The 25,269-nt window shown below is 38.4% G+C and overlaps 1 protein-coding gene across 2 annotated transcripts in view; it reads left to right on the top strand.

Annotated features, from left to right (window-relative positions):
* Positions 1-534: 534 nt before the first annotated feature.
* Positions 535-25,269, top strand: part of zdhhc13 (zinc finger DHHC-type palmitoyltransferase 13) — a 63,450-nt gene continuing 38,715 nt past the window's right edge. For both annotated transcript variants that reach the window (XM_057353928.1, XM_057353992.1), the window contains exons 1-4: positions 535-664; positions 1,316-1,518; positions 9,426-9,548; positions 24,062-24,139. In XM_057353928.1, the coding sequence (XP_057209911.1) occupies positions 641-664; positions 1,316-1,518; positions 9,426-9,548; positions 24,062-24,139 (428 nt within the window). In that variant the 5' untranslated portion in view covers positions 535-640. The remainder of the gene's footprint in view (positions 665-1,315; positions 1,519-9,425; positions 9,549-24,061; positions 24,140-25,269) is intronic.

A 25,269-nucleotide genomic window follows, 5' to 3' on the forward strand; every position in this document is an offset into this window, starting at 1 on the left:
GCCACTGTAGTTGCATACCTTTATCTTTTGCTCGTTTCTCCTCTTCTTATTTTCTTTTTTTTCTAAATTTGGCACCTGATAGCTTTGACCTTTTCCTGTCCATCATCATTCTGCACTTCGAATTTCTACCGCAAGTAGTAGACCATCCGGGAATCTTTGGAATATTCTTTTCAACATACTACGATTTGGGACATACTAATTCTATTTTCAAATACTATTTAGGACGGATAGTATGCGAATTGTCACGCAGCATTAGACATTGGAGCGTTGGAACCGGAAGTTCTACAATGCTAACTCGCTTCCGGGTTTTGCATACAAAAATACGTCATCGATGAGCCTCCCTATTAGGGCGTAGTAGTAGGCGAATTGGAACGCAGGGTATGTATCCATTTAGCCCTCGTTAAGTACGTACTTGCTGAAGTTAAGTACCTACTCATTGAGTATGCCATTTCGGATGTCTCTGGCTGGGTAAGTTAAAGCCACGTGACGTCATTGAAACAAGCTGCCCAATTAGAGTGCAGAAGTCCTCACCGTTTGAGGAAGTCTAACGCTGAACACACACGCTCTACTTGTTATAGCCCTTGTCAGAGTAGAGTAAAGAGTCTTCATGATAATTTACCGATAAATTCGAGCAGAAGCAATGGATTGGAAAGATGGGGAGGGTGTAAGTGATCCGTTTTCATTTGATTTCATTTGGTTGACGATGACATGTTTTTCAAATGCTGGGCAGACTTATAAGGCTAACGTAGCCATTAATGCTATTCACCTGGTGTGCCTTTGTGTTCGTTTGCCCGTGCTTGTCTTGCGAAACTCTGTATCTTTGGGCATATCGTTTGTTTTGTGCATTTTACGTATATTATGCTGCCTTCACGTGCTCTCGGAAATTCGATAATTCCTACTTCAACCCGGAAATCATTTATGGAACGGTGCTCTTTTAATGTTAGCAGACATTGAAATGTTTTGATGCTACTAAATCATTAGTAACATTAATGTTTCTAAATACTTTTAATGTTGCTAATACTCCCTTCACATGCTCTCGGAAATTCGATAATAATTAGTCATACCAGATATGTGAGATATGTATAAACTATTAGAGTTTCTTTGTCAATATCATTAAATTAGTATTACTGCATATAATGTCTTGATTATTGGGCTAATACAGTTTAGAGCACACAGCAAACCATGCACCATCAGAAATTGTGAAAAGTTACACTAGTGATATTGAAGAATACACACGTTTCACAAATAAGTTTGATAAAAGCTTATACGGGCAGTAACCTGAGACAGAAATGACTAGGGTTGTCATATTTTGCAGTGCCACTCCCATGGTCACCAGAGTGACAGTTGCCATGGACATGGTGGTAATTACTCGCACAGCCACGATCATGGAGGACCTGGATTTGGTGGTTTTATGGCCGGATTTCCACTTGTACAAGGGCCTCTTGATTCAACACAACAGCCTAGGAAGTTCTCACACCCTGAGGACAGCAGTTCATGGGATATTGTCAAGGCAACACAGTAAGACTTCTTTTCATAGAATGTAAAAATAGATACAAATATAGCTGTAAGCTGCAATGACGGGCCCAAACACCACTGAACCACCACTGCATGGTGGCACTTAGAAAACAGTGCATGGTGGGCATGTTCATTTAAGTGGGTACATATAAGTGGACTATTTTAAAGTCTGTCGTGACACAAGTCCTTTGGCCAGTTGGTGGCACTATGATCAGGACTCATAATAGAGGGTATGCATTTGAAGTCGCTTTCCCACGTGAACTTGCTGGAACAAACCCCCCTTGAGTAGCAAAACATTCAGCAAAATGGAGAAAAAACAAAACCCGCAATAAACCCGCAATTATTTATTTTGTACCTGATTTCAACGTGGGAAATATGCTAAATATTTTTTATAGCCTTAAATAAACATTTTTCGTGTTGAACTTTGCTGTACGTTAATCATCAAGTCTGTATCAGGGCTCTAGACTGCGACCAAAATGGTTGCAAATGAGATGATTTTTTAATAACGTGCGGGGTAAAATTTTACACTGTCGCATTGGTGCGAGTGCGTAATGTTCAGGTTGTTTTGGTATATGGTTGGGAAATGTATTCTGCTAGGCAGAATACATTTTGACGCGTACAATCACACTGGTGTGATTAGGACATTCACCGCTTTGGCTGGCACTGAGCCAGAGACGGACGTAACTTACTCAGCGCCTGGCCTGGCCACAACTATACAGTGATTTCAACCACATAATGTTTATTTTAGTCTATTTTAGTACCCATTGTCCAGCCTCCAAAGTCTCAGAAGTCAACTCATCGAGCGAGCAAGTATTGAGCAGTTGCGAGAGCATAGAGAGAATCGCGCGCGCGCTCGTCAAAGCCTCTGCTCGCGGACTGAGTTTTTGCTCGCGGAGCAGAAATGCGCCCGCGCGAGGATTCTTTTCCGCTTTCGGATACTGTTCTGCTCGCTCGCGGAGTTTAAATGCGCCCTCGCGGAGCAGCTTTACGCGCGTGGTTATCATTATGCGCGTTTGCATAGCGCGTGCGTGCGCGGATTCCATGCGCGTGAGTTTTGGGTGCATTTAAACTCCATACGTCTGACTTTAAAACAGCACAACTTGTGCCGCACGGAGAGACGCATCCACGGAGAGACACGTGTGACTTTAAAACTGCGTCACTCGTGCTGCACGGAGAGACACATGTGACTTTAAAACTGCGCACCTCGCGCTGCACGGAGAGACACGTGTGACTTTAAAACTGCGCATCTCGCGCTGCACGAAGAGACGCATCCACGGAGAACCACATCTGACTTTAAAACTGCGCACCTCGCGCTGCACGAAGAGACGCATCCACGGAGAGACACGTCTGACTTTAAAACTGCGCAGCTCATGCTGCACGGAGAGACGCATCTAAAACGGTAATTTTAAAAGGGAAGAAGATGCGCTTGATTTATAACTGCGCAGCTCGCAAGTGACGTCACAGACCAACTAATCGATAAAGAAATTCGTTGACAACGAATTTTTGGTTGCCAAACTGTCGGTGCATCCCTAATAGAAGCGGCAATAATAATCTATTCAAATATAATTTGACGGATTTGTTTTATTCACATCAGATTCATAAGAATGGATTAAAAACGCTCGCCCTACTCCGCAACAGTATATTTGGACACAAAATGTCAGGTGAGACCACTACTATCAGACATAACCAATCAGAAAAAAATAAAATAATTTTATTAAAAAAATGTATTTATAGACCCAAATGATCATCGTTCTCATCAACGATCATCGCGTCCGAGTACTCATGCCCATCCCTATTAGCACTGAGTGGCAGGGAGAAGCAGCACATTCAGTTCTCCGGACGGCGAACGGAGTACCAACTGCTTTTCCTAAACCTGTCACTCTTATCAAGTGTTCGGAAATATGAACATAAACACAGTTCGTCTGTAAATAAGCACATGGTTTGACCCAGACAGAGGCTGTCAACTATGAATGTGTTCTTGTACTGTAATGAGTATAGGGTTGGGAATCGTTTCAATTTTATCGATTCCAATTCTGATTCTGCTTATCGATTTCAATTCTTATCGATTCCCAGTTTCAATTCCACAGTTGAAGTAAAACATTTAGATATCAACCTGTATAGTCATTTAGCCTGCTTATTGCAAAATATATATATATATATTTATGAGCACCGTTTTGTATATATTTACACATAGAAACACACCTTTTCTGATTTATTACAATTTGTATTATCATAGTTGAACTACATCATGGTTAAACTGCAGTTACTATAATGCAACTATGGTTAATTTGTGATTCCTGTGCTTTAATGCAAATTCTATAGCTAAACTATGCTTACTATAGTAAAAAATATCGATAATTTTCATTAGGGTTGTTCCGATACCGATACTAGTATCGGAAATTCCACCGATACCACATAAAATTCTGGTATCGGAATCGGCGAGTACTTGAATCCATGTACCGATCCGATACCAATTTCTTAAACAGGACCTAGTTATGCCCGCTAGCTTTGCTTAATGCTGCAAATGGCAAGGCTTCTTCACTGCTCAGAATGCAAACACAGAAAGTTGTGCTGTGAAGAAGAAATGAAAATGCGTTAGGGACATGCATGAATATTCNGAGAGACACGTGTGACTTTTAAACTGCGCATCTCGCGCTGCACGAAGAGACGCATCCACGGAGAACCACATCTGACTTTAAAACTGCGCACCTCGCGCTGCACGAAGAGACGCATCCACGGAGAGACACGTCTGACTTTAAAACTGCGCAGCTCATGCTGCACGGAGAGACGCATCTAAAACGGTAATTTTAAAAGGGAAGAAGATGCGCTTGATTTATAACTGCGCAGCTCGCAAGTGACGTCACAGACCAACTAATCGATAAAGAAATTCGTTGACAACGAATTTTTGGTTGCCAAACTGTCGGTGCATCCCTAATAGAAGCGGCAATAATAATCTATTCAAATATAATTTGACGGATTTGTTTTATTCACATCAGATTCATAAGAATGGATTAAAAACGCTCGCCCTACTCCGCAACAGTATATTTGGACACAAAATGTCAGGTGAGACCACTACTATCAGACATAACCAATCAGAAAAAAATAAAATAATTTTATTAAAAAAATGTATTTATAGACCCAAATGATCATCGTTCTCATCAACGATCATCGCGTCCGAGTACTCATGCCCATCCCTATTAGCACTGAGTGGCAGGGAGAAGCAGCACATTCAGTTCTCCGGACGGCGAACGGAGTACCAACTGCTTTTCCTAAACCTGTCACTCTTATCAAGTGTTCGGAAATATGAACATAAACACAGTTCGTCTGTAAATAAGCACATGGTTTGACCCAGACAGAGGCTGTCAACTATGAATGTGTTCTTGTACTGTAATGAGTATAGGGTTGGGAATCGTTTCAATTTTATCGATTCCAATTCTGATTCTGCTTATCGATTTCAATTCTTATCGATTCCCAGTTTCAATTCCACAGTTGAAGTAAAACATTTAGATATCAACCTGTATAGTCATTTAGCCTGCTTATTGCAAAATATATATATATATATTTATGAGCACCGTTTTGTATATATTTACACATAGAAACACACCTTTTCTGATTTATTACAATTTGTATTATCATAGTTGAACTACATCATGGTTAAACTGCAGTTACTATAATGCAACTATGGTTAATTTGTGATTCCTGTGCTTTAATGCAAATTCTATAGCTAAACTATGCTTACTATAGTAAAAAATATCGATAATTTTCATTAGGGTTGTTCCGATACCGATACTAGTATCGGAAATTCCACCGATACCACATAAAATTCTGGTATCGGAATCGGCGAGTACTTGAATCCATGTACCGATCCGATACCAATTTCTTAAACAGGACCTAGTTATGCCCGCTAGCTTTGCTTAATGCTGCAAATGGCAAGGCTTCTTCACTGCTCAGAATGCAAACACAGAAAGTTGTGCTGTGAAGAAGAAATGAAAATGCGTTAGGGACATGCATGAATATTCGATCCGCAATAATTATTAGAAAATTAAAAATGCTATTTGAATATTTTTTTTCATAAAAAAAACTGCATCACCACAGGTTTGTACAGAAAATGTACAGAATGTACAGTCAATACAGTCAATGTACAGAAAATATAAAAAATAATTTGCATGTGTCCTAAATTTTTCTACAGTCAGATCGCAAGCTAGTTTAAATATTTTAAGTTCACTCTTGGTGGCCTGACGGATCGCGTGTTATGCTCAGCTTACATCACCAAAAAATGGTTTAAAAACTGGTGAGCCACAGAATTCGTTAACATTACATTACTTATATATACAGTAAGTTGGTATAAAAATACCAACGTAATATTAAATGATTCGATGATTCATTTATTTATTACCATGACTTGTTCGGAGTGGTTGTTTGTTCGTTAGAAATATGTTGGGCTAACTAATGCTGATTTCAATAACCTTAAACATTAAAATGTACATTTCACTGCAACTAATGTTAATAAATTTGGCCTTCTCATAAGACTGGTACCTTTCTCCATACCTAAAGCCTGCATTTTCCTCCTAAGAACTTCAGGGTCGTCGCCTTCAAGTTATATCCTGTAAATAAATCCGCACGGGTGTTTGTTTTAAAACGCGTTGAAATTCTTTAGTTAGCCTTAGTTGAATTTACTTATTGATGTAAATGCAATGCAAAGCTAAACATGACAGACACTGACCATGAAGCGACAAAGAAAACAATATTTGCGGTGGTGATCAGCAGAATTAGTCATTCTTCCTCAAATGCCGGTCACGTAATAAACAACAAGCACTAAAATGGCTCCGTCTTTGTTTTTAGGATCAATTAACAGTCGGTATGGAGGTATCAAGAAGCCTGTTTACTTTATTTATTATCATAATATAATTATCAACATATACATTATCAACATTAAAGCCAGATATTCTTGTCAGATCTGGGTTTTGTTACCGGGAGTTAGAGAAGAGCAACGCACCTCATTATTCACGTTCTCCGCTGTCGGCTTGTAAACTGTCGGCTTGTTGAACAGACTTTCAACAGAGTAAAATAGACCTACTGTATTATGCTAGTTTTTCTTATCAAGAACATGTTAAACAAAATAAAGAAGATAACCATATATCACAGACTTTCAATATGCGTTTTGTTTTGCATGTATGGTTTTTGTATGATTTCGCTTCGCGCAGGTTTAAATGCAGTTTTTATGTATCTTATGTATAATCTTTTCAACATTAAAAACCCTATATACAGGATCTAATATTAGTGCATTATGAATATTTAATGATAGTTATAAGCTTGATGTGAAATTGTGACTAAATAAAAACGAAATAAATGACATATTTTTTTCACTTAATTTAAATAAATGAATATTTGTTTTTTATGAGCTCAAATATTTTAATATGAAATTATTGAAAAATGCCCATCCCCAGTGCTAGCGCTGTTTGGCAGTATTTCAGAGTGGACCAACCAGCCAGTAAAACTGCGACTTAAGAAAAATAAATAATATTAATATCTGTTAAATGTCTGTCAGATAATAAAATACTCTCTAATTTACTGTATGTATTTGTTCATGTATTATTAAGGGATAAGTCTAAAGCACACCATAAAATAATTATATGAATTCTCATAGGGTTAGTATGTACAGCTGTATACAGATACACATCCTGGTATCGGATCAGTACTCGGTATCAGCTGATACCCTGAGCCCAGGTATCGGAATCGGTATCGGGAATGAAAAAAGGGTATTGGAACAGCCCTAATTTTCATAAGGGCTTTTATTGAGATATCAGCAGATCATGCAACGCATGTACTTTTCTGAAAATATGCAGACAGGAATTGATAAGAGGAATTCAAATTTTAATCTCAAGTATCCGTATCCGATTCCTAGCCTTTCGATTCCGATTCCAAATTGGAATTGATTTTCGATTCCCAACCCTAAATGAGTATACTCGTTATAATGAAATATTCTCCTGAAAAAACCTGCATATTGTCATTTCTGTGAGAAGTATTTATCAGTAATACAGTTATTTTGGGGAAAAGTGTGAATAATTGCATTGCAGGCTAATAATGATGTTGAGATTCCTCTTTTTACATTGAGGACAATCAAGAGACTCATACGCAACTATTACAATAGTTAGAAACATCCAGTGCTGCCCACAAAGTCAACATGATTCATTTAAAGTCAGGTGGGTGTAAACCTCTGAAAATGGTTTTGGTGTAAATTGTTATTGTTTCATTTATACATATTATTTTTTCATTTACTAATGTCCTTCAGAAGATTTTAAAATACATAAATGTTTTTCAGGAAATTAAATATATATTTTTTACACCAAAACCATTTTCAGACAGTTTTATTATTTCTGATATTTATTTCATTTACTGATTAATTTGTTTGTTTAATGGTACATTTATCTTTTTATTAGGGCTGTCAACGCGTTAACGCATGCGATAAATTTTTTCAAATTAACGCGTGAAAAATATTTAACGCAATTAACGCAGCATCCGTTTGTTTTGACATTTTTTGTCTAGCGTTACATTATGTAATCACGCTCTTATTCGTGTACAGGCTTTTAAACCACTTAAGCGCGATTTTAAACAGTTGCTTTGATGCGTTCAATGAAGATAGACAGCTTCTAAACTGTGGGACGCGGCAAAACGCAACGCGAGGTCCAGTCTGGTGTAAACAGTCATGGGCTGAAGACTGCGTCGGTGAATCTCTGTCAGACAGCGCATCCGTGTTAAGTTCTCTTTCGTGCTTGAATGGATAAAACCATACAAGATTATGTCAGAAAGCCCGTTTTGTCTAGCATTTTCTTAAGCAAGACTTCAAAGTGTAAAATAAAATCTTAAATGAATGCAAAGAGTTGTGAAAATGGGAGTGCGGTGACGGTCAGATCTGCGTACTGAGACAGCTCTTAAAGGGGCCACGTTCTTAAACGTGCTGCTGTGACTCCTGTCACTAATGTTAATCAAAGAACAAAATAAAAGAAGAAATCAATGTGATTTTGTAGCTTTAATGAGAATTCTTCTGCATTTAATTTATAATTTAGCATTAAAGACTGTAAAGTGTTTGAGAACTTCCTTCAATTTCTGTATATTTCATGATAGCTCTCAATTATATTGTTGAATGGCTATAATTAATGTTAAAATAATCAATTTACTAGAGACATCAGTTACAGTACTAATATCAAAATGTTTTCTTTCATTCATAAAATGACGCTGTTAAAGAAATATGTTGTTTCTACATCAATTTGAAGATTAAATGTGAAATTATTCAAATGTAAAAGTATATTTTAAAATATTATTGTTATGTGTGATTAATCGTGATTAATCACAGAAAATGTGTGATTAATCCGATTATTTTTTAATCGATTGACAGCACTACTTTTTATCAATTTAAACTTAAGTCATTTACACATTAAAGCACATTAGTAAATCCACTGTATGCAGAGCGGAAAGTGTCGCTCTCAAGCGCTTTCTGCCTCCATGTTGCTTTATTTGGTGCCGTTGCCATGGTGAATCGCAATATCAGAGTTCCATTGATAATGGCTTGTAGTAGTTGTGGTGCAAGCTCTTAACTTAAGGTAAGTCTACCCAGAGTTGATAGAACTAACTCAAATCAGCTGTTCTGAAACCAAAAACTCAAAAGTTACGCATCTCGGTTTTAAACAACTCAGTTCACATTTTAACTCGGTGTTGGTTGAACCTCCTTATTGAAACGGGTGCCCTGTTGTCTCACGTGCATGCTCAAATAGTTTTGTAGTATTCTCATTAGAGAATCTAAATGCATTCTACCACTTTCACATATAACCTGAAGTATACAAGGGCTATGCACCTAATTTGGAAGTCAGTCAGTTCTGATGCCAGAACTTTTTTTTTCTTTCAAATTGTAGGTTTGGCGCTCTTGAGAGGTGTAAAGAACTCATAGAAGCTGGCTATGATGTCCGACTACCTGACAAAGAGAATGTTACGCTGCTTCATTGGGCCGCCATCAATAGTCAAGCAGATATTGTCAAGTAAGATTTTTTTTAATGTCTGAAATTGCTACATCCTCATGTTTCCTTTGTCACGTGACCAGTATGTTCTTTCACTTATGATATGCTAACAACAGCTGTGAAAATAATTTACTCTGGTGTTGTTACACAAGCACACCAAAAAGTATCCATATCACTTATGCAGAATGACATAGTTTGCCAGTATTTTAATTTGGCTTAATTTTGGCTCCTCAGCTTCTGTGGCCTCATATGATCCAACACACATTAAGAAATCATCAGAAGCAGTTGCAGGGCTACACAGTAACATTTTTTAGGAGCTCTAGTCAGTGCTCAACAGTAAGGACTGGCCCAGGGCCAGCACGAGAGACCCTTGGGCCAGTTGACAGAACTGTCATCTGCCCTATCGGGCAGGTGCTGTATCGTTCCGAAAAAATATAATTGGCATGTTTTTAAGCCTTACAAATTTTAATATTCTGAAGAAGACTGAAAATAGAACTCTATTCAGTTCTCACAAACTGTTTATGATATGCGTGTGGCATGCAATATTAAGTACTTGTTTTTACATTGTGATTTTCAAATCAAAATAAATAGATTTTCAGTATACAAAGCGCTTATTTATGTTTCATTTAGTTAAAAACATTACATTCAGCAGTGAAATACAACACGGGTGAATTTATATGATCTGCGTTTTAACTTTTTAAACATAACAGCATTAATCAATATTTTATAAAGGTAATTTTAATGCAGGATTAATAACATCTGTATATAACTTGATAATATGTGTACTAGTGTTGTCACGATACTGGAATTTCTAACTTCGATTCAATACCTAAAAAAAATTGATAGAGAGAGAGAGAAAAAGAGAGAGATTTTTCCATTTTTGGAACAGTTTCAGATTTTTCAGTATGATTTAAATGAAGTACCTACCTATCGACCGTTAAAACAGTATGTTCTATATAGTTTGTGTGGGAATAGTGTGAATAGATTTTGGACGTATTGCATCCGCCATGTTTTATTGTCCCGTGACCCGTATGCTTTTTGACCTATGACGTATCAACATCAACCTGTATCTTCGCGTCGGTACAAACAGAAATTCATTAAATTCATCTCTACTTGCATTTAAAAAACAAACACCTGCTTTGAAGTTTTCCGCTATTGTTATTTGATTTAATTTTGAAATTTGCCCGTTGCTCAGCTCCCATTGCATGTCCATCCAATGCACACTCGCAAATCTCGGCGGAAGCAGTACACCATCTGGGTATTTCTCAGCTACTGTTTTGTGCATACTGAGGTTTCAGACATACTACTCATACAAAGGAGTTGCCCACTATATAGGCCCAATTCCAATTCTATTTTATACCCCTTCACCTACCTTTTGCCCCTTGAAACAGAGTGGCAAGGGGAAGGGCTAATAACATTCCCCCTAAGAAATGGACACCTTTACTACACTGTCATACCAGGGCTCTAGACACATTTTTCCCACTGGTCGCGACCCACTTTCTCAGTTGGTCACACCAATTTACAATTTGGCAAATATGCCAACACAACATGAGCGCATTATTATGATATGCGGTTTGCTGTGACAGATTTTAGTGAGCCTGAGGACAAACAATGTGATATTTGAGACGTTTAAAACGAAACTAACCACAGAGAAGTTCAGGGAATGTAATTTATCTGTCTATTACTTGAGACACCACTTAATAATTTCAGATCCATTCAAAGCGAGAACAAACGATATGTGAATTCTCTTGTTAAGTTTTATTTGAAGTAATCTTTACATAACGTTGATAGGTTGGCTAGTTACCCTTGTCGGTAGGATCCATTACCATAAGCGTAATGGGTCCACCCATCTATGGCTACGAAAAACACAAGAGAAAGAATACCCCTGGAGGCTGCGAGAGCGGAGGTGCTAGATGACTCATCGGTGGATCACATGGCAACAGACCTCAGAATGGAAATGACAAAGTACCAAGAGATCAGCACAGCAGAAGTTAGAACAACAGGACAGAAACTACGGATATGCATTTGCGGCTGGACAAAGGTAACATCCGAGAAGGGTCTTAAATCCATCAGGGCAGGAAGAAGTGTCTGAGAGAGCTTAGTGAGGGGCCTCGCATTAACCAATACTTCACAAGAGGTAGGGCAAATCAGTCGGGTGAAGCCCAGTGGCGGGACAAGCACCACAGCCCACAGGGTATCAGAACCCCAGACGAAGCCCAACCAGGCATAAACTTACCAGCAGTCAGCAACCCGAAGACTACAAGCAGTAGAAATGAAAATGGATGGAAGAAAACCTCACGTACTTAGGTCTCGATCCTGCAACAAAGAATGGGCAACCATTGACTCGGATCTCGTCCAGCTTTTAACAGTCCAAAAAGGAGATGTCGAAAGAAAACTGGAGAAGATGGGGGGGTCATCTACACCTATAGGGTGGAGAGATTTGGAGTGAAAAGCAAGAACCCAAGGTCACAGAAGGAGACGACGGGCCGACCTAAGTCCAGGAGACAAAAAGAAATCGACAGACTTGTCAGAGAAAGGAGGAGCCTGAGGTAACAGTGGAAGAAGGCCACAGAAGAGGAAAGGAAGGGCCTAGAGGCACTACAAGGCGATATTAAAAGTCGCCTGGCCTCGTTGTGAAGAGCAAAGAGCTTGAGAAAGCAACATAAGAAGAATGAGCGAACCAGGACCGCTTTTACAAAGATCGTTACAAGTTCGTCATTAGCATCTTTAGCAAGGAGAAAACTGGGACCCTTAAATTACCTATAACAGATATTGAGGACCCAACGGTATACCATACAGGCTCTACAAGAAAGCCCCTGGGGTGTTGAGGTACCTTTGGAGATTAATGGCTGTGGCATGGAAAAAGCAGGTGATACCAAAGGTGTGGAGAAGGGCAGGAGGCATACTGATCCCCAAGGAGAACTCCTCAACTATTGACCAGTTTCGCCAAATTAGCCTATTGAATGTGGAAGGTAAGATTTTCTTGAGCGTTGTGGCCAATATAGACTCTCCGGATTTCTGAAGAGAAACAACTTCATTGACACTTTAGTGCAGAAGGCAGGCATAATAGGGTGTTTCTCTGGATGTTTGGAACATGCTAACATCATCTGGCACCAGTTGCAAATGGCAAAAAAGGAGAAGAAAGACCTGCATGTGGTTTTTCTAGATCTTGCCAATGCCTTTGGATCAGTGCCACATGAGCTGCTGTGGACAGCCTTTGACGACTTCCACATTCCAGATAAGATAACAAAGCTGATTAAGGCATATTTTGAGGATCTCCAATTTTGTATTACCACACAGGATAGTACCACCGCGTGGCAACAGCTGGAGGTTGGCATAATGGCAGGTTGCACAATTTCACCACTGGCTTTCACAATGGCAATGGAAATAATAATCCGGGCATCGCGTTGGGTGGTTGGAGGAGAGCGTTTGAAAAATGGGTTGGGCCTACCTCCAATCAGGGGATACGTGGATGACATGACAACCATCACAACAACCAAAGCATGTACAAAGCGGCTGCTGGATAACCTCCAGGAGAACATTAGTTGGGCACAAAAGGAGGTCAAACCAAGCAAATCCCGCAGCATTTCTATTGTCAAGGGCAGGCTTACCAATGACGGAAAAGCCCATCAAAAGCCTTGGACGGTGGTACACCACAGACCTTAAAGATGCCAAACAGGTGGAACAACTCAGGCAAGAGACAGCCAGTGGACTCAAGAAAATCAATGATACAGCTTTTCCTGGAAAGCTGAAACTCTGGTGCTTCCAATTTGGCTTGTTGCCACGCCTGATGTGGCCAATTTTAATGTATGAGCTCACGGTTTGTCACGACAATAACCTGGAGAGATTGGCGAGTACACAAGTGAAGAAGTGGCTTGGGATACCAAGATGCCTTAGCAACATAGGGCTGTACAGGAATGGAGCTCTCTCTCTTCCCATTTCAAGCCTTGTGGGGGAATATAAATGCACCAAAACAAGGTTGGAGATGATGCTCAAAGAATCCTGTGATCCCTGTGTAAGAGATGCTGCTCCAACAGTAGCGACTGGAAGCAAATGGAACCCAACAACAGCGGTAGGAGATTCAAAGGCAGCCCTCAGACATAAGGACATCGTGGGACAAGTGCAACATGGCAGAGGGGGACTTGGTTTGGCATCAATCACACCCACGTGGCGAAAAGCGACACCAAAGGAACAGCGTCACCTGGTAGTGGAGGAGATTCGGCGTCAAGAGGAAGCAAGTAGATGAGCCAGAGCGGTCTCTCAAGCCCAGCAAGGCCGTTGCATGAATAGGGAAGGCATTGAACGGCGCAAAATCACTTGGAGTGAGTTGTGGAGTATGGAAACAAACAGGCTAAGTTTATCATAAGAGCTACATATGATGTTCCCTCACCAACAAATCTGCATGTTTGGTGTAGACAGGATCCAGCCTGCCACCTATGTGCAGCTCCAGTAAACCTCAAACATATTCTTGTGGGTTGTAAGAAGAGCTTGTCACAGGGGAGAAACACATGGCGCCACAATCAAGTACTAAAGTGCTTGGCTGCAGCAGTAGAGACCAAGAGAGTGGCAGCAAATACCATCCCCCAAAACGCCAAGGCTAACTCGCTAAAAAGGCAACCCTTTATTCGGGAGGGGCAGAAACCGTTGGCCAAGCCCTTAACCCCAGATTCAGGTCTGCTGAGTATAGCCAGGGATTGGGAAATGCAAGTTAATTTAAACCACAGACTTACTTTCCCCTTGGAAATCGCAGCGACCAACCTGCAGCCGGACATGGTTCTGTGGTCCAGCTCCAGTAGGACAGTCCTCATAGTTGAGTTGACTGTACCTTGGGAAGAGGCCATTAACGAAGCATTTGAAAGAGAGAATCTCCAGTATGCCAACTTGGCAGCGGAGGCTGAAGATCGGGGATGGACAGCGAAAGTGTTCCCGGTGGAAGTGAGCTGCAGGGGCTTTGTTTCCAATTCACTACAAGGCTGCTTAAGAAAGTGGAGATCAGAGGACAGGCCCAACGGACGGTAGTCGAAGAACTTGCCACTGTCGCTGAGAGAAGCAGCCACTGGCTGTGGTTGAAACGGAAGGAGCAATATGGGCTGCCAAGTGACCACGTAATAAAATGGTGTTGTGTGTTGTATTGTATTGCCAGTCGAGCCCTGGGGGGTTGGGAAACTAAGGGGGACTTCGCCCAGGGCACCATCCAGTCTATAACCGCCACTGGCTGATTGGAAGAAACTCTTGTCAATCAAGATTTTCAGGGAGAACTGTCAACAGTACTTTAAGAAAGGACATTATGCTGCGATATAGAGCTTATTCACTGATTAATGTTCAAAGGCCACATTTTGTTTAATAAATATAAAACTAGACCATCTTACATTAGGAGTATGTGCACCTCTGGTGTGCTCTACCTGCGAGTTGTCCTAGATGCAACCTTGCATGTTTCTTTGCTAGGTGCTTCAGGGCTTAATGCGAAGAATTTATTCTACTGGCCCGGTCGGGCAAGTGACTCTCATTTTTACTGGCCCCACCACAAAAAAAGTAATAAATAACATTGTGTAGTTATTTGTTTGTTGTTTTTTATCCATGTAATCTTAATAAATAAGATGATACCACAACAACTATTAGCCTAAATCACAGAAATTTAAAATATTGTTAAAACAACTAATCATTTTAATCATAAAATAAGAACAAGTAATCAAAGTATGTGCATTAGCACATCAAAATGTAATAAAGAAAAAAACATACAAATAAAACTAGTCTGTGGGTCGGTCTCAATCAGCTCTCTTGTTCAGTAATCAGGGCACTGATCAGGGAGTCTACCATTTTAAGGGCTGTCTCTTTCGCAACATACTTACAGTGCACTGATTACGTTGCTCCCTAAAATTTCCCACAATGCAATGTAAAAGTCACAGAGCATCGATGCTCACTATGTTCCCTTACTGGAAATCATGCAACATTTTTGGAAGCTGTTTAACCGAAATTGCACGAGCCAACTCAAACTTAATGAAACGTGACACGTTTATTTTATTTTAAACACACATTGCTAGACAGGCAGGGAACAAAATGTACTTAACAGTTGAATTTAATATTAGACCAAATCTGTGCAGGGATATGTAACAAAATAATTAAAGTGTTTCTCATAAGTATTTCAACCATTATAAAAAAATGAAGCAATAGAGATATCGGTTTTGCCTGTTGTTGATAATTATCAGCTGTCACATCACAGGAAAATAAGTGAACAGTTTCCCAATGTGAAGTGAGCCAGGGTCTTTGACTCCTCACCCGTGTACTAGGGCTGCACGATAAATCATTAATCAACTGCATGTGATTAGGCAATTTACTACGATCGTTTTTGTGCAGTTCTTCAATGAAGTAGGTCTGCGGTTAAATGCTGCATCTGCGCAGAAACTCCAAATAAGCATTGCTGAAGAATTACAACACCACACGTAGGCTGCATCCGAAATGGCATACTCAATGAGTAGGTACTTAATTTTAGTAAGTACTTACTTAACGAGGGCCAAATGGGTACTGTTTTGCCTGAATGGGTGTAGTATGAATGCGATCGGCCGTCGTCCGCCATATTGATGTGATCATGTGACATAATTCTTCTTCTCCTTTTTAATGGCGGGTGGCAACTTACGTTTGAGGTGCATATCCGCCACCTACTGTACTGGAGTGTGGGCCAGAGATTAGCCATGTGATGTAATGACAAGTGCAACAACTTAAGTTATGAGAGACAGGTTACATTAACACTGTGGTTCTCAACCTTTTTTGAGTACTGGACCCCATCATATCTCAAACACTTCCTCAAAGACCCCCAAGCCACGCGCTCACACCCCATTCCATTTTCTTTCCCCAGCACAACAACATATTTCCACTAAATTAGTAAAATAAAAAGATTAGCCAAGTCAAAAAAATTATATTTGTTAAGTCAATAAATGTAAGCCTAACTTAACATTACACGTAACCATTTAATGGTTTTCAGTTTCATTAAAGTGACACAATAATCACAACCATGTTGCCAAAACATTCTATTTCAGTATCTCCAACATAGGGGTGGGCGATCTGACAATATTAAATCGAGATCGATCTTGAAGGTGTCCGCAATCCACTTTTCAACGGAATCGCGAGGATCGTGATCTTGTCTGTCGTCTAAAACAAGAGGTGTGTTCGACATCATTCAGCGCTGCACAGAACCATTGGCTTATGACATTGAAGCACCGCGAGAGCAGAGACCTCTGCTGCGAGGTCTCACGCGTGCGATAAAGTTTTGCAAGTGCATTAGACAGAGCTTGTTTGTGTGTGATGTTAATTGATAGCGCACCACTAATTTACTTAGTTTTAGTCTGTTTTGCGATTGAAACTCGTTTCCCGTCTGCATTTAGTTCATATAGCCTATATCTAGAGTGATTTCCGTGATGCGGTCGCGGAATCCTGCTATTTAAATCTGTCATCTGCCGGTTCTGCGTGTATGAGTGAATGTGTTGAACAGTTTAACGTGCTCATGGATTTGTATGTCTCACTGTATGAGGACATAAACACATGAACATCATGTCCAGAGCGGCCCTGAGAGTTCATTTCAGGCGCATTTAACTGTTTTCACTGTTTGAGAAAAACTATCGTCACTGAACTACACACACTAAGCTCAAGTGTCTATTGTGGGAGCGTCTTCACGACGACTCGTCAAAATAGAACGCAGGTTAACCTAAACGCTTGAATGAAAAAATACTGTAGTGTTCTATAGTAGGCTATTTGACATAGAAATTGTGGTATTCTTGTTGTAAATTGATCAACTGTAGTAATAGTATTATACAGTACTTTAATATTTAGTAAGGTTCAAACACACTATATTATCTAGGAATTTTACTGCAGTTTACTATAGGCCTAGTAAATACTATAGTATAGGCTACTACAGCATTTTTATGTGGACAAATATATTACTATGGTATAGTAAAAAAATGGACACGAATACCTCTTATATAACAAAAGCTCGGTTTAAAATTGATGTCTTTACTCATGACACCATCGGCAGCCTCCCGTGCACTTTGGAAAGAATGAGAAAACGGCTCGACCTGTGGTTTCACTGCATTATTCTAGATGTGACATTAAAATACTCTATATGAATAATTAATAAGTAATAAATAATGTCTATATTTTGTGCGGGTATAGGAGATCCCCAGCGGGCACCTTGACGTTGAAAAGACGTAAAATTTACATCAAACAAAACTTCAAATTTACTTCAAATTGACATCAAAAATGCAACTCAGACTGTCAGCAAAATTTTGACGTCCATTTGACATCAAACTTTTACATAAAAAAAGCTGGCCAATGCACCCATGTTGTATTTTTTTTAGGCGTTAACGCATGCGATTAATTTTTTCAAATTAACGCGTGAAAAATATTTAACGCAATTAATGCAGCATCCGTTTGTTTTGACATTCTTTGTCTAGCGTTACATTATGTAATCACGCTCTTATTCGTGTACAGGCTTTTAAAAACCACTTCAGTGCAATTTTAAACAGTTGCTTTGCTTCTAAACTGTGGGACGCGGCAAAACGCAACGCGAGGTCCAGTCTGGTGTAAACAGTCATGGGCTGAAGGCTGCGTCGGTGAATCTCTGTCAGACAGCGCATACGTGTTAAGTTCTCTTTCGTGCTTGAATGGATAAAACCATACAAGATTATGTCAGAGAGCCCGTTTTGTCTAGCATTTTCTTAAGCACAGACTTCAAAGTGTAAAATAAAATCTTAAATGAATGCAAAGAGTTGTGAAAATGGGAGTGCGGTGACGGTCAGATCTGCGTACTGAGACAGCTCTTAAAGGGGCCACGTTCTTAAACGTGCTGCTGTGACTCCTGTCACTAACGTTAATCAAACAACAAAATAAAAGAAGAAATCAATGTGATTTTGTAGCTTTAATGAGAATTCTTCTGCATTTAATTTATAATTTAGCATTAAAGACTGTAAAGTGTTTGAGAACTTCCTTCAATTTCTGTATATTTCATGATAGCTCTCAATTATATTGTTGAATGGCTATAATTAATGTTAAAATAATCAATTTAATAGAGACATCAGTTACAGTACTAATATCAAAATGTTTTCTTTCATTCATAAAATGACGCTGTTAAAGAAATATGTTGTTTCTACATCAATTTGAAGATTAAATGTGAAATTATTCAAATGTAAAAGTATATTTTAAAATTATTGTTATGTGTGATTAATCGTGATTAATCACAGAAAATGTGTGATTAATCCGATTAATTTTTTTAATCGATTGACAGCACTAATTTTTAAATTATTTTAACAAACCACCGTATTGTGATCAGTGTTTGCTTTAGTTGGGCTCTTGACTCTTGTTTTTAATCTTTAGATTTTTTGGCAATCTATTTGTTGTGATACAATCACTTTGAAATTCCCTAAATAATTTTGAGTGTGTTGTGTTAGTGATGAGTGAATACTGTGTGATACTAGAGTGTGATTTTAAAACAATGTTATGACTATGGTTGTTCCGATACCGATACTAGTATCGGAAATTCCACCGATACCACATAAAATTCTGGTATCGGAATCGGCGAGTACTTGAATCCATACATACCAATTTCTTAAACAGGACGTAGTTATGCCCGCTAGCTTTGCTTAATGCTGGAAATGGCAAGGCTTCTTCACTGCTCAGAATGCAAACACAGAAAGTTGTGCTGTGAAGAAGAAATGAAAATGCGTTAGGGACATGCATGAATATTCGATCCGCAATAATTATTAGAAAATTAAAAATGCTATTTGAATATTTTTTTTCATAAAAAAAACTGCATCACCACAGGTTTGTACAGAAAATGTACAGAATGTACAGTCAATACAGTCAATGTACAGAAAATATAAAAAATAATTTGCATGTGTCCTAAATCTTTCTACAGTCAGATCGCAAGCTAGTTTAAATATTTTAAGTTCACGCAGGGCGGCCTGACGGATCGCGTGTTATGCTCAGCTCACATCACCAAAAAATGGTTTAAAAACTGGTGAGCCACAGAATTCGTTAACATTACATTACTTATATATACAGTAAGTTGGTATAAAAATACCAACGTAATATTAAATGATTCGATGATTCATTTATTTATTACCATGACTTGTTCGGAGTGGTTGTTTGTTCGTTAGAAATATGTTGGGCTAACTAATGCTGATTTCAATAACCTTAAACATTAAAATGTACATTTCACTGCAACTAATGTTAATAAATTTGGCCTTCGCATAAGACTGGTACCTTTCTCCATACCTAAAGCCTGCATTTTCCTCCTAAGAACTTCAGGGTCGTCGCCTTCAAGTTATAACCTGTAAATAAATCCGCACGGGTGTTTGTTTTAAAACGCGTTGAAATTCTTTAGTTAGCCTTAGTTGAATTTACTTATTGATGTAAATGCAATGCAAAGCTAAACAGGACAGACACTGACCATGAAGCGACAAAGAAAACAATATTTGCGGTGGTGATCAGCAGAATTAGTCATTCTTCCTCAAATGCCGGTCACGTAATAAACAACAAGCACTAAAATGGCTCCGTCTTTGTTTTTAGGATCAATTAACAGTCGGTATGGAGGTATCAAGAAGCCTGTTTACTTTATTTATTATCATAATATAATTATCAACATATACATTATCAACATTAAAGCCAGATATTCTTGTCAGATCTGGGTTTTGTTACCGGGAGTTAGAGAAGAGCAACGCACCACATTATTCACGTTCTCCGCTGTCGGCTTGTAAACTGTCGGCTTGTTGAACAGACTTTCAACAGAGTAAAATAGACCTACTGTATTATGCTAGTTTTTCTTATCAAGAACATGTTAAACAAAATAAAGAAGATAACCATATATCACAGACTTTCAATATGCGTTTTGTTTTGCATGTATGGTTTTTGTATGATTTCGCTTCGCGCAGGTTTAAATGCAGTTTTTATGTATCTTATGTATAATCTTTTCAACATTAAAAACCCTATATACAGGATCTAATATTAGTGCATTATGAATATTTAATGATAGTTATAAGCTTGATGTGAAATTGTGACTAAATAAAAACGAAACAAATGACATATTTTTTTTCACTTAATTTAAATAAACGAATATTTGTTTTTTATGAGCTCAAATATTTTAATATGAAATTATTGAAAAATGCCCATCCCCTGTGCTAGCGCTGTTTGGCAGTATTTCAGAGTGGACCAACCAGCCAGTAAAACTGCGACTTAAGAAAAATAAATAATATTAATGTCTGTTAAATGTCTGTCAGATAATAAAATACTCTCTAATTTACTGTATGTATTTGTTCATGTATTATTAAGGGATAAGTCTAAAGCACACCATACAATAATTATATCAATTCTCACAGGGCTAGTATGTACAGCTGTATACAGATACACATCCTGGTATCGGATCAGTACTCGGTATCGGCTGATACCCTGAGCCCAGGTATCGGAATCGGTATCGGGAAGGAAAAAAGGGTATCGGAACATCCCTAGTTATGACTGTCATAATATCAGGATACACTCAAAAACTGTAAACAAACTGAATAAATTAGACATCAAGAATCAGTGTATGAAACTCAACAATGGTGACAATTAACAAAAGAAAGCTTTATGCTGCAATGCATGCTGGGTAACATCAAAGTACAAAACGCATTCATGACTAGCATGCATTGTAATTGATCTGTATTAGTTTGAAGATTGTCACCAGTGGCACAAATAATGAATTTCACATTTCCTTATGACAACCATTAATTTTAAAGTAGGTTATAATCGAGACATGATGTAACTAGAGATATGTTAAAGTTGTACTCTACGTATACCGTAAACCATTGAAATATGTTAAGAAATGTAAGCGTGATTGTGCTTTTAATGCCAAAAAAGCGCAGGTCTCCCATTGGGTTCAGTGGGCTTTTTAGTGCACTGTTGCCCTCACCAATATGGCGGCGCCATTGACGTATCGCAGCAGCGGAGCAAAGCGGCCATTGCGGCGTCTAGTTATTTATTATGTTTATGACAGACACTCTTCAACTGTAGCTCTCTCTCTCTCATTTTGAAGTCTGTGTCCTCCGGAGGTCGCATTCAAAAGCGTATGTGGCCGACAGATGCATTCTCCGGAGAACACAGCCTTTGAAATGTGATGCAGCATGCATTTTTATTTAATGCCAATTTAATATTAAAATCTTATCAGTTAATGGTTAATGTTCGGATAACAATTGTCGGTTAGGAAAATTAACCGAAATGAGCGCCCCTAACTATAATTTACCTATGGTATTTGTTGTAAAAAAATTCTCATCATATTAACTATAGGTTAACCATGAAATCTGTCATAATTTTGAAGCAAAGTCCTAAATATTGTTATCTAAATAAACTTTTTAACAAAATTCTCACTATATTAACTATTGGTTAACCATGAAATATGTAATAATTTTGAGGTAAAGTCCTAAATATTACCTTACCTAAATAAACAAAAAATGTTAATTATCTCAGCTGTTTAATCAAAGTGATGCATTTTTAAGGAGTGATAAAGAAGAACAAATGAAGATGGAAGAATACGGTTTCTTTTGTTTAAAAGCAGATCCTCTGTTTTTTCATTTGATATATTGTTTGTCCATGTATTTGTTACAGAAAAATGAACTGTGAGCCATCAAATTTTTGTGAAAATGTACAAAAATGCTGGCGCTGGCTGGCAACTTTTTTTTATTAAAAAACGCTGGCGCCTGCAACTTTTTTTTAAAAGACTGGCGGGGAAAGAGTTAACCAAACTGTTCATATCCAATATTTAATGTAGCTAAAATGGCTAAAACTAACTTTTTTTTAGCAGTCAGTTACAGGCCTAATTAATATAGACTATTCATGAAGGGAGAGAGCTCAATTTTTGTTTGAATTGACTTTGTTTTGCTCAATTTTATAATAAGTTTTATTTTATTTTATTGTAAAGCAAGACAAATTATAAAAAGCACATTTTGACTATTCACTGTGCAATAGTGAAAAAAATGGCTTAATAAATAGAAGAAATGCAAAAAAACATGTTTGGTGTTCTGTATTATTTGGCCTTCGACCAAGTGTTTCACATCATGTTCGGATTCGGCCAAGAATTTTTGCTTCGGTGCATCCCTATACGCAAGTAAGGTGGGCGTACCTGTCAGTACAATTGCTTTGGAACCTGGAACTTTACACAACGTTCCCTGATTTGTTTCACTTTCTCCTCACCTCTTCTTTTATTTTCCTTGTCCATAAAACCATATCATTTTCACATGCTACTTAATTTTTTGTTTGGATAAATGAAAAATATATATTTTTTGTTTTCTGTGATAATTTATTTATGAAAAGTGTTGAATCGTGCCAAAATCCGTTTAAACCACCAGAATAAATTTATCTTGTGAATAATCCCTTTCAAATGCCCTCATGTATCTGTTATAGTTGCAGGTTAAAAAGACATTTAAGCAATGTTGTTATATATATATTAGAGGCAAATATACATATAAAACACCAATTCGCTGTTCTTGCATCACAGCTGTCAGGGCTCCAGACAAAAAAAATCTAATAACAAGCCTTTGGCTCCTATTAGGGAAAAAAAACAGGCACAAATAAATGTTTAAGAGCCATATTACATGAGTTTACATTTTAAATCACGTACTTTGTTATCCTGTTGTGTGTACATCTTCACCCTAGATTTTTGCCTATACCCCACCTCCAGAAACAAAGGGACGTTGGAATGTTCGAAAAGTGTCAGCATTTACGATGTTCGTTTTACCACCAAACCCAGAACGAAAATGCAATTCGCCCAGACTATGCCGGGCACTTAAGACGTGAAAAAAAACTCAATTGAGTATTTTGCGCATTGTCTGAGATGCGTGCTTTCTCAAACAGCCTGTGAGAACAGAATCAAGTTCTCTTTTGCGTAGGCAAGGCTCAATAACAAGCAAATTATATTTTTTGTGACGATACAGCACTGGCTCGATCGGGCAAGTGACAGTTCTGTTAACTGGCCCGAGGGTCTCCCATGCTGGCCCTGGGCCATTGGCCAATCTTTATTGTTGAACCCTGTGCTTTCATGCGGGGGTTCGCACATCGGCCGAGATAGGACAGCTCGCCCACATCACTGTTCATTCCAACTCTCTAACCATTAGGCCACAACTGCCCCCCTTCTAATGATTATATTCTAGAGATTTGCATGCTTTTTATACTTGGCTTCATGCAGAACAGTCAAGTTATTCCACACTGACTGAATCGATCTTTTTTACCCTTTATTCAGAGATGTATTGTCATGTTGGAATAAAAAATGGCCCTTCCCAATCTGTTGCTATAAAATTAGAAAGATGCAATTCCCTAGAATATCATTATATGCTGTAACATTAAGATTTGTACTCATGGAAATGACCAAAGTAGTCAAATCAGTCCATTAGAAGGGGCTGTCCCCATACTATTGACCATATAGTGTATGTAACCTTTAAACACACTCTTTATTGTACATCAAAGTTTAACTTAAATCTCCCTAATATTTGTATTTTAAAATGTTGTGCTTTATTTCATAGATACTATATATCTAAAGGTGCCGTTATAGACCAACTAGGTGGTGACCTCAATTCTACTCCACTCCATTGGGCCATACGGTGAGTACTGGCTATATCCCTACTTTCAAATAATGTTGTGAATTATGTCAAATTAGCTTTAATATGTTGCATAAGTAAAATTGGCAAAATGCTTTGGTGTATTTTTTTTTTTTTTTGCTGAAGTATTTTGTATACTTTCAGTTAAACAATTAAAGGAGCAATGTTGAGATTTAAGCGGCATCTAATGGTGACCATCGGCTTAGTCCACTGCTCATTGCTCCCTTTCGAAGCATTGCGGTGGCTGACACAGGACAAAGAGTTGTCACGTTTTAGCTTCTATGGTGAAGGAGATAACATATTTACGAAATGCGTTCTGTTGAGCAGTTTGTCCGTTTGGGGCTACTGTAGAAACATGGCTGCGCAACAGGACTAGTTCCGTTTAGGGGCATCCATGGTGTAGAAAGAAATAGCTCATTCTAAGGCAGGGTTTCGTGAAGAATTTGCAGGGGAATTGTGAGTTACAGTTCACTGAATCTCTACCAGTGTTGTTTACAATACTTAGAAAAAAGTTGAATTGCAAACTAATGTTACAGGCTACAATATTACAATTGTTATGTAAAATTCTAATGTAAAATAAAACAGTTTAAAATTAATGTTTTTTTTTTAGATTAACGTCCAAATGTGTTCTTAAAATATATTTTCTTAAATCCCAGAGGGTACGTCAAGTAAATAATTTAGATAAAAGGGGTTTAGCTGACAAAAAAGTTTGACCCCTTTCTAAGGTAATAAAACAATAGTTCATTATGTAAGGTCTGAAGAGGTAATTATGTATATCAGCGATTCCCATACAATGCATTTACTTGTATATTTATGGCTGCCCAAGTATTTTTGGCGTCACATTTTTTTTATCCATCCATGCTAATGACAGTGTATGTGATCCAATAACTAGTGGATAAACAGCGCTTGCGCGTCTTCTCTCCTTCCTGACTTGTTTGGTGTGAGTGTAGCGTGGCCGCGTACACGCGTCCTCATCTTCCGTGTTCGCATGCACTCTCACTTTCGGTGAGCTCCATGTGTGTGCGCGAGCCCTCGGCCTCTCGTATTTAAGTCACTTGTATTTAAAATCAAAGAACACATTGTCGAGAAAGGGCAAACAGCATATACAGTAGCTGCTCTTTAATGTAGATGTA

The sequence above is a fragment of the Triplophysa rosa genome, linkage group LG1 (genome assembly GCF_024868665.1).
Source record: "Triplophysa rosa linkage group LG1, Trosa_1v2, whole genome shotgun sequence".
NCBI lineage: Eukaryota > Metazoa > Chordata > Actinopteri > Cypriniformes > Nemacheilidae > Triplophysa > Triplophysa rosa.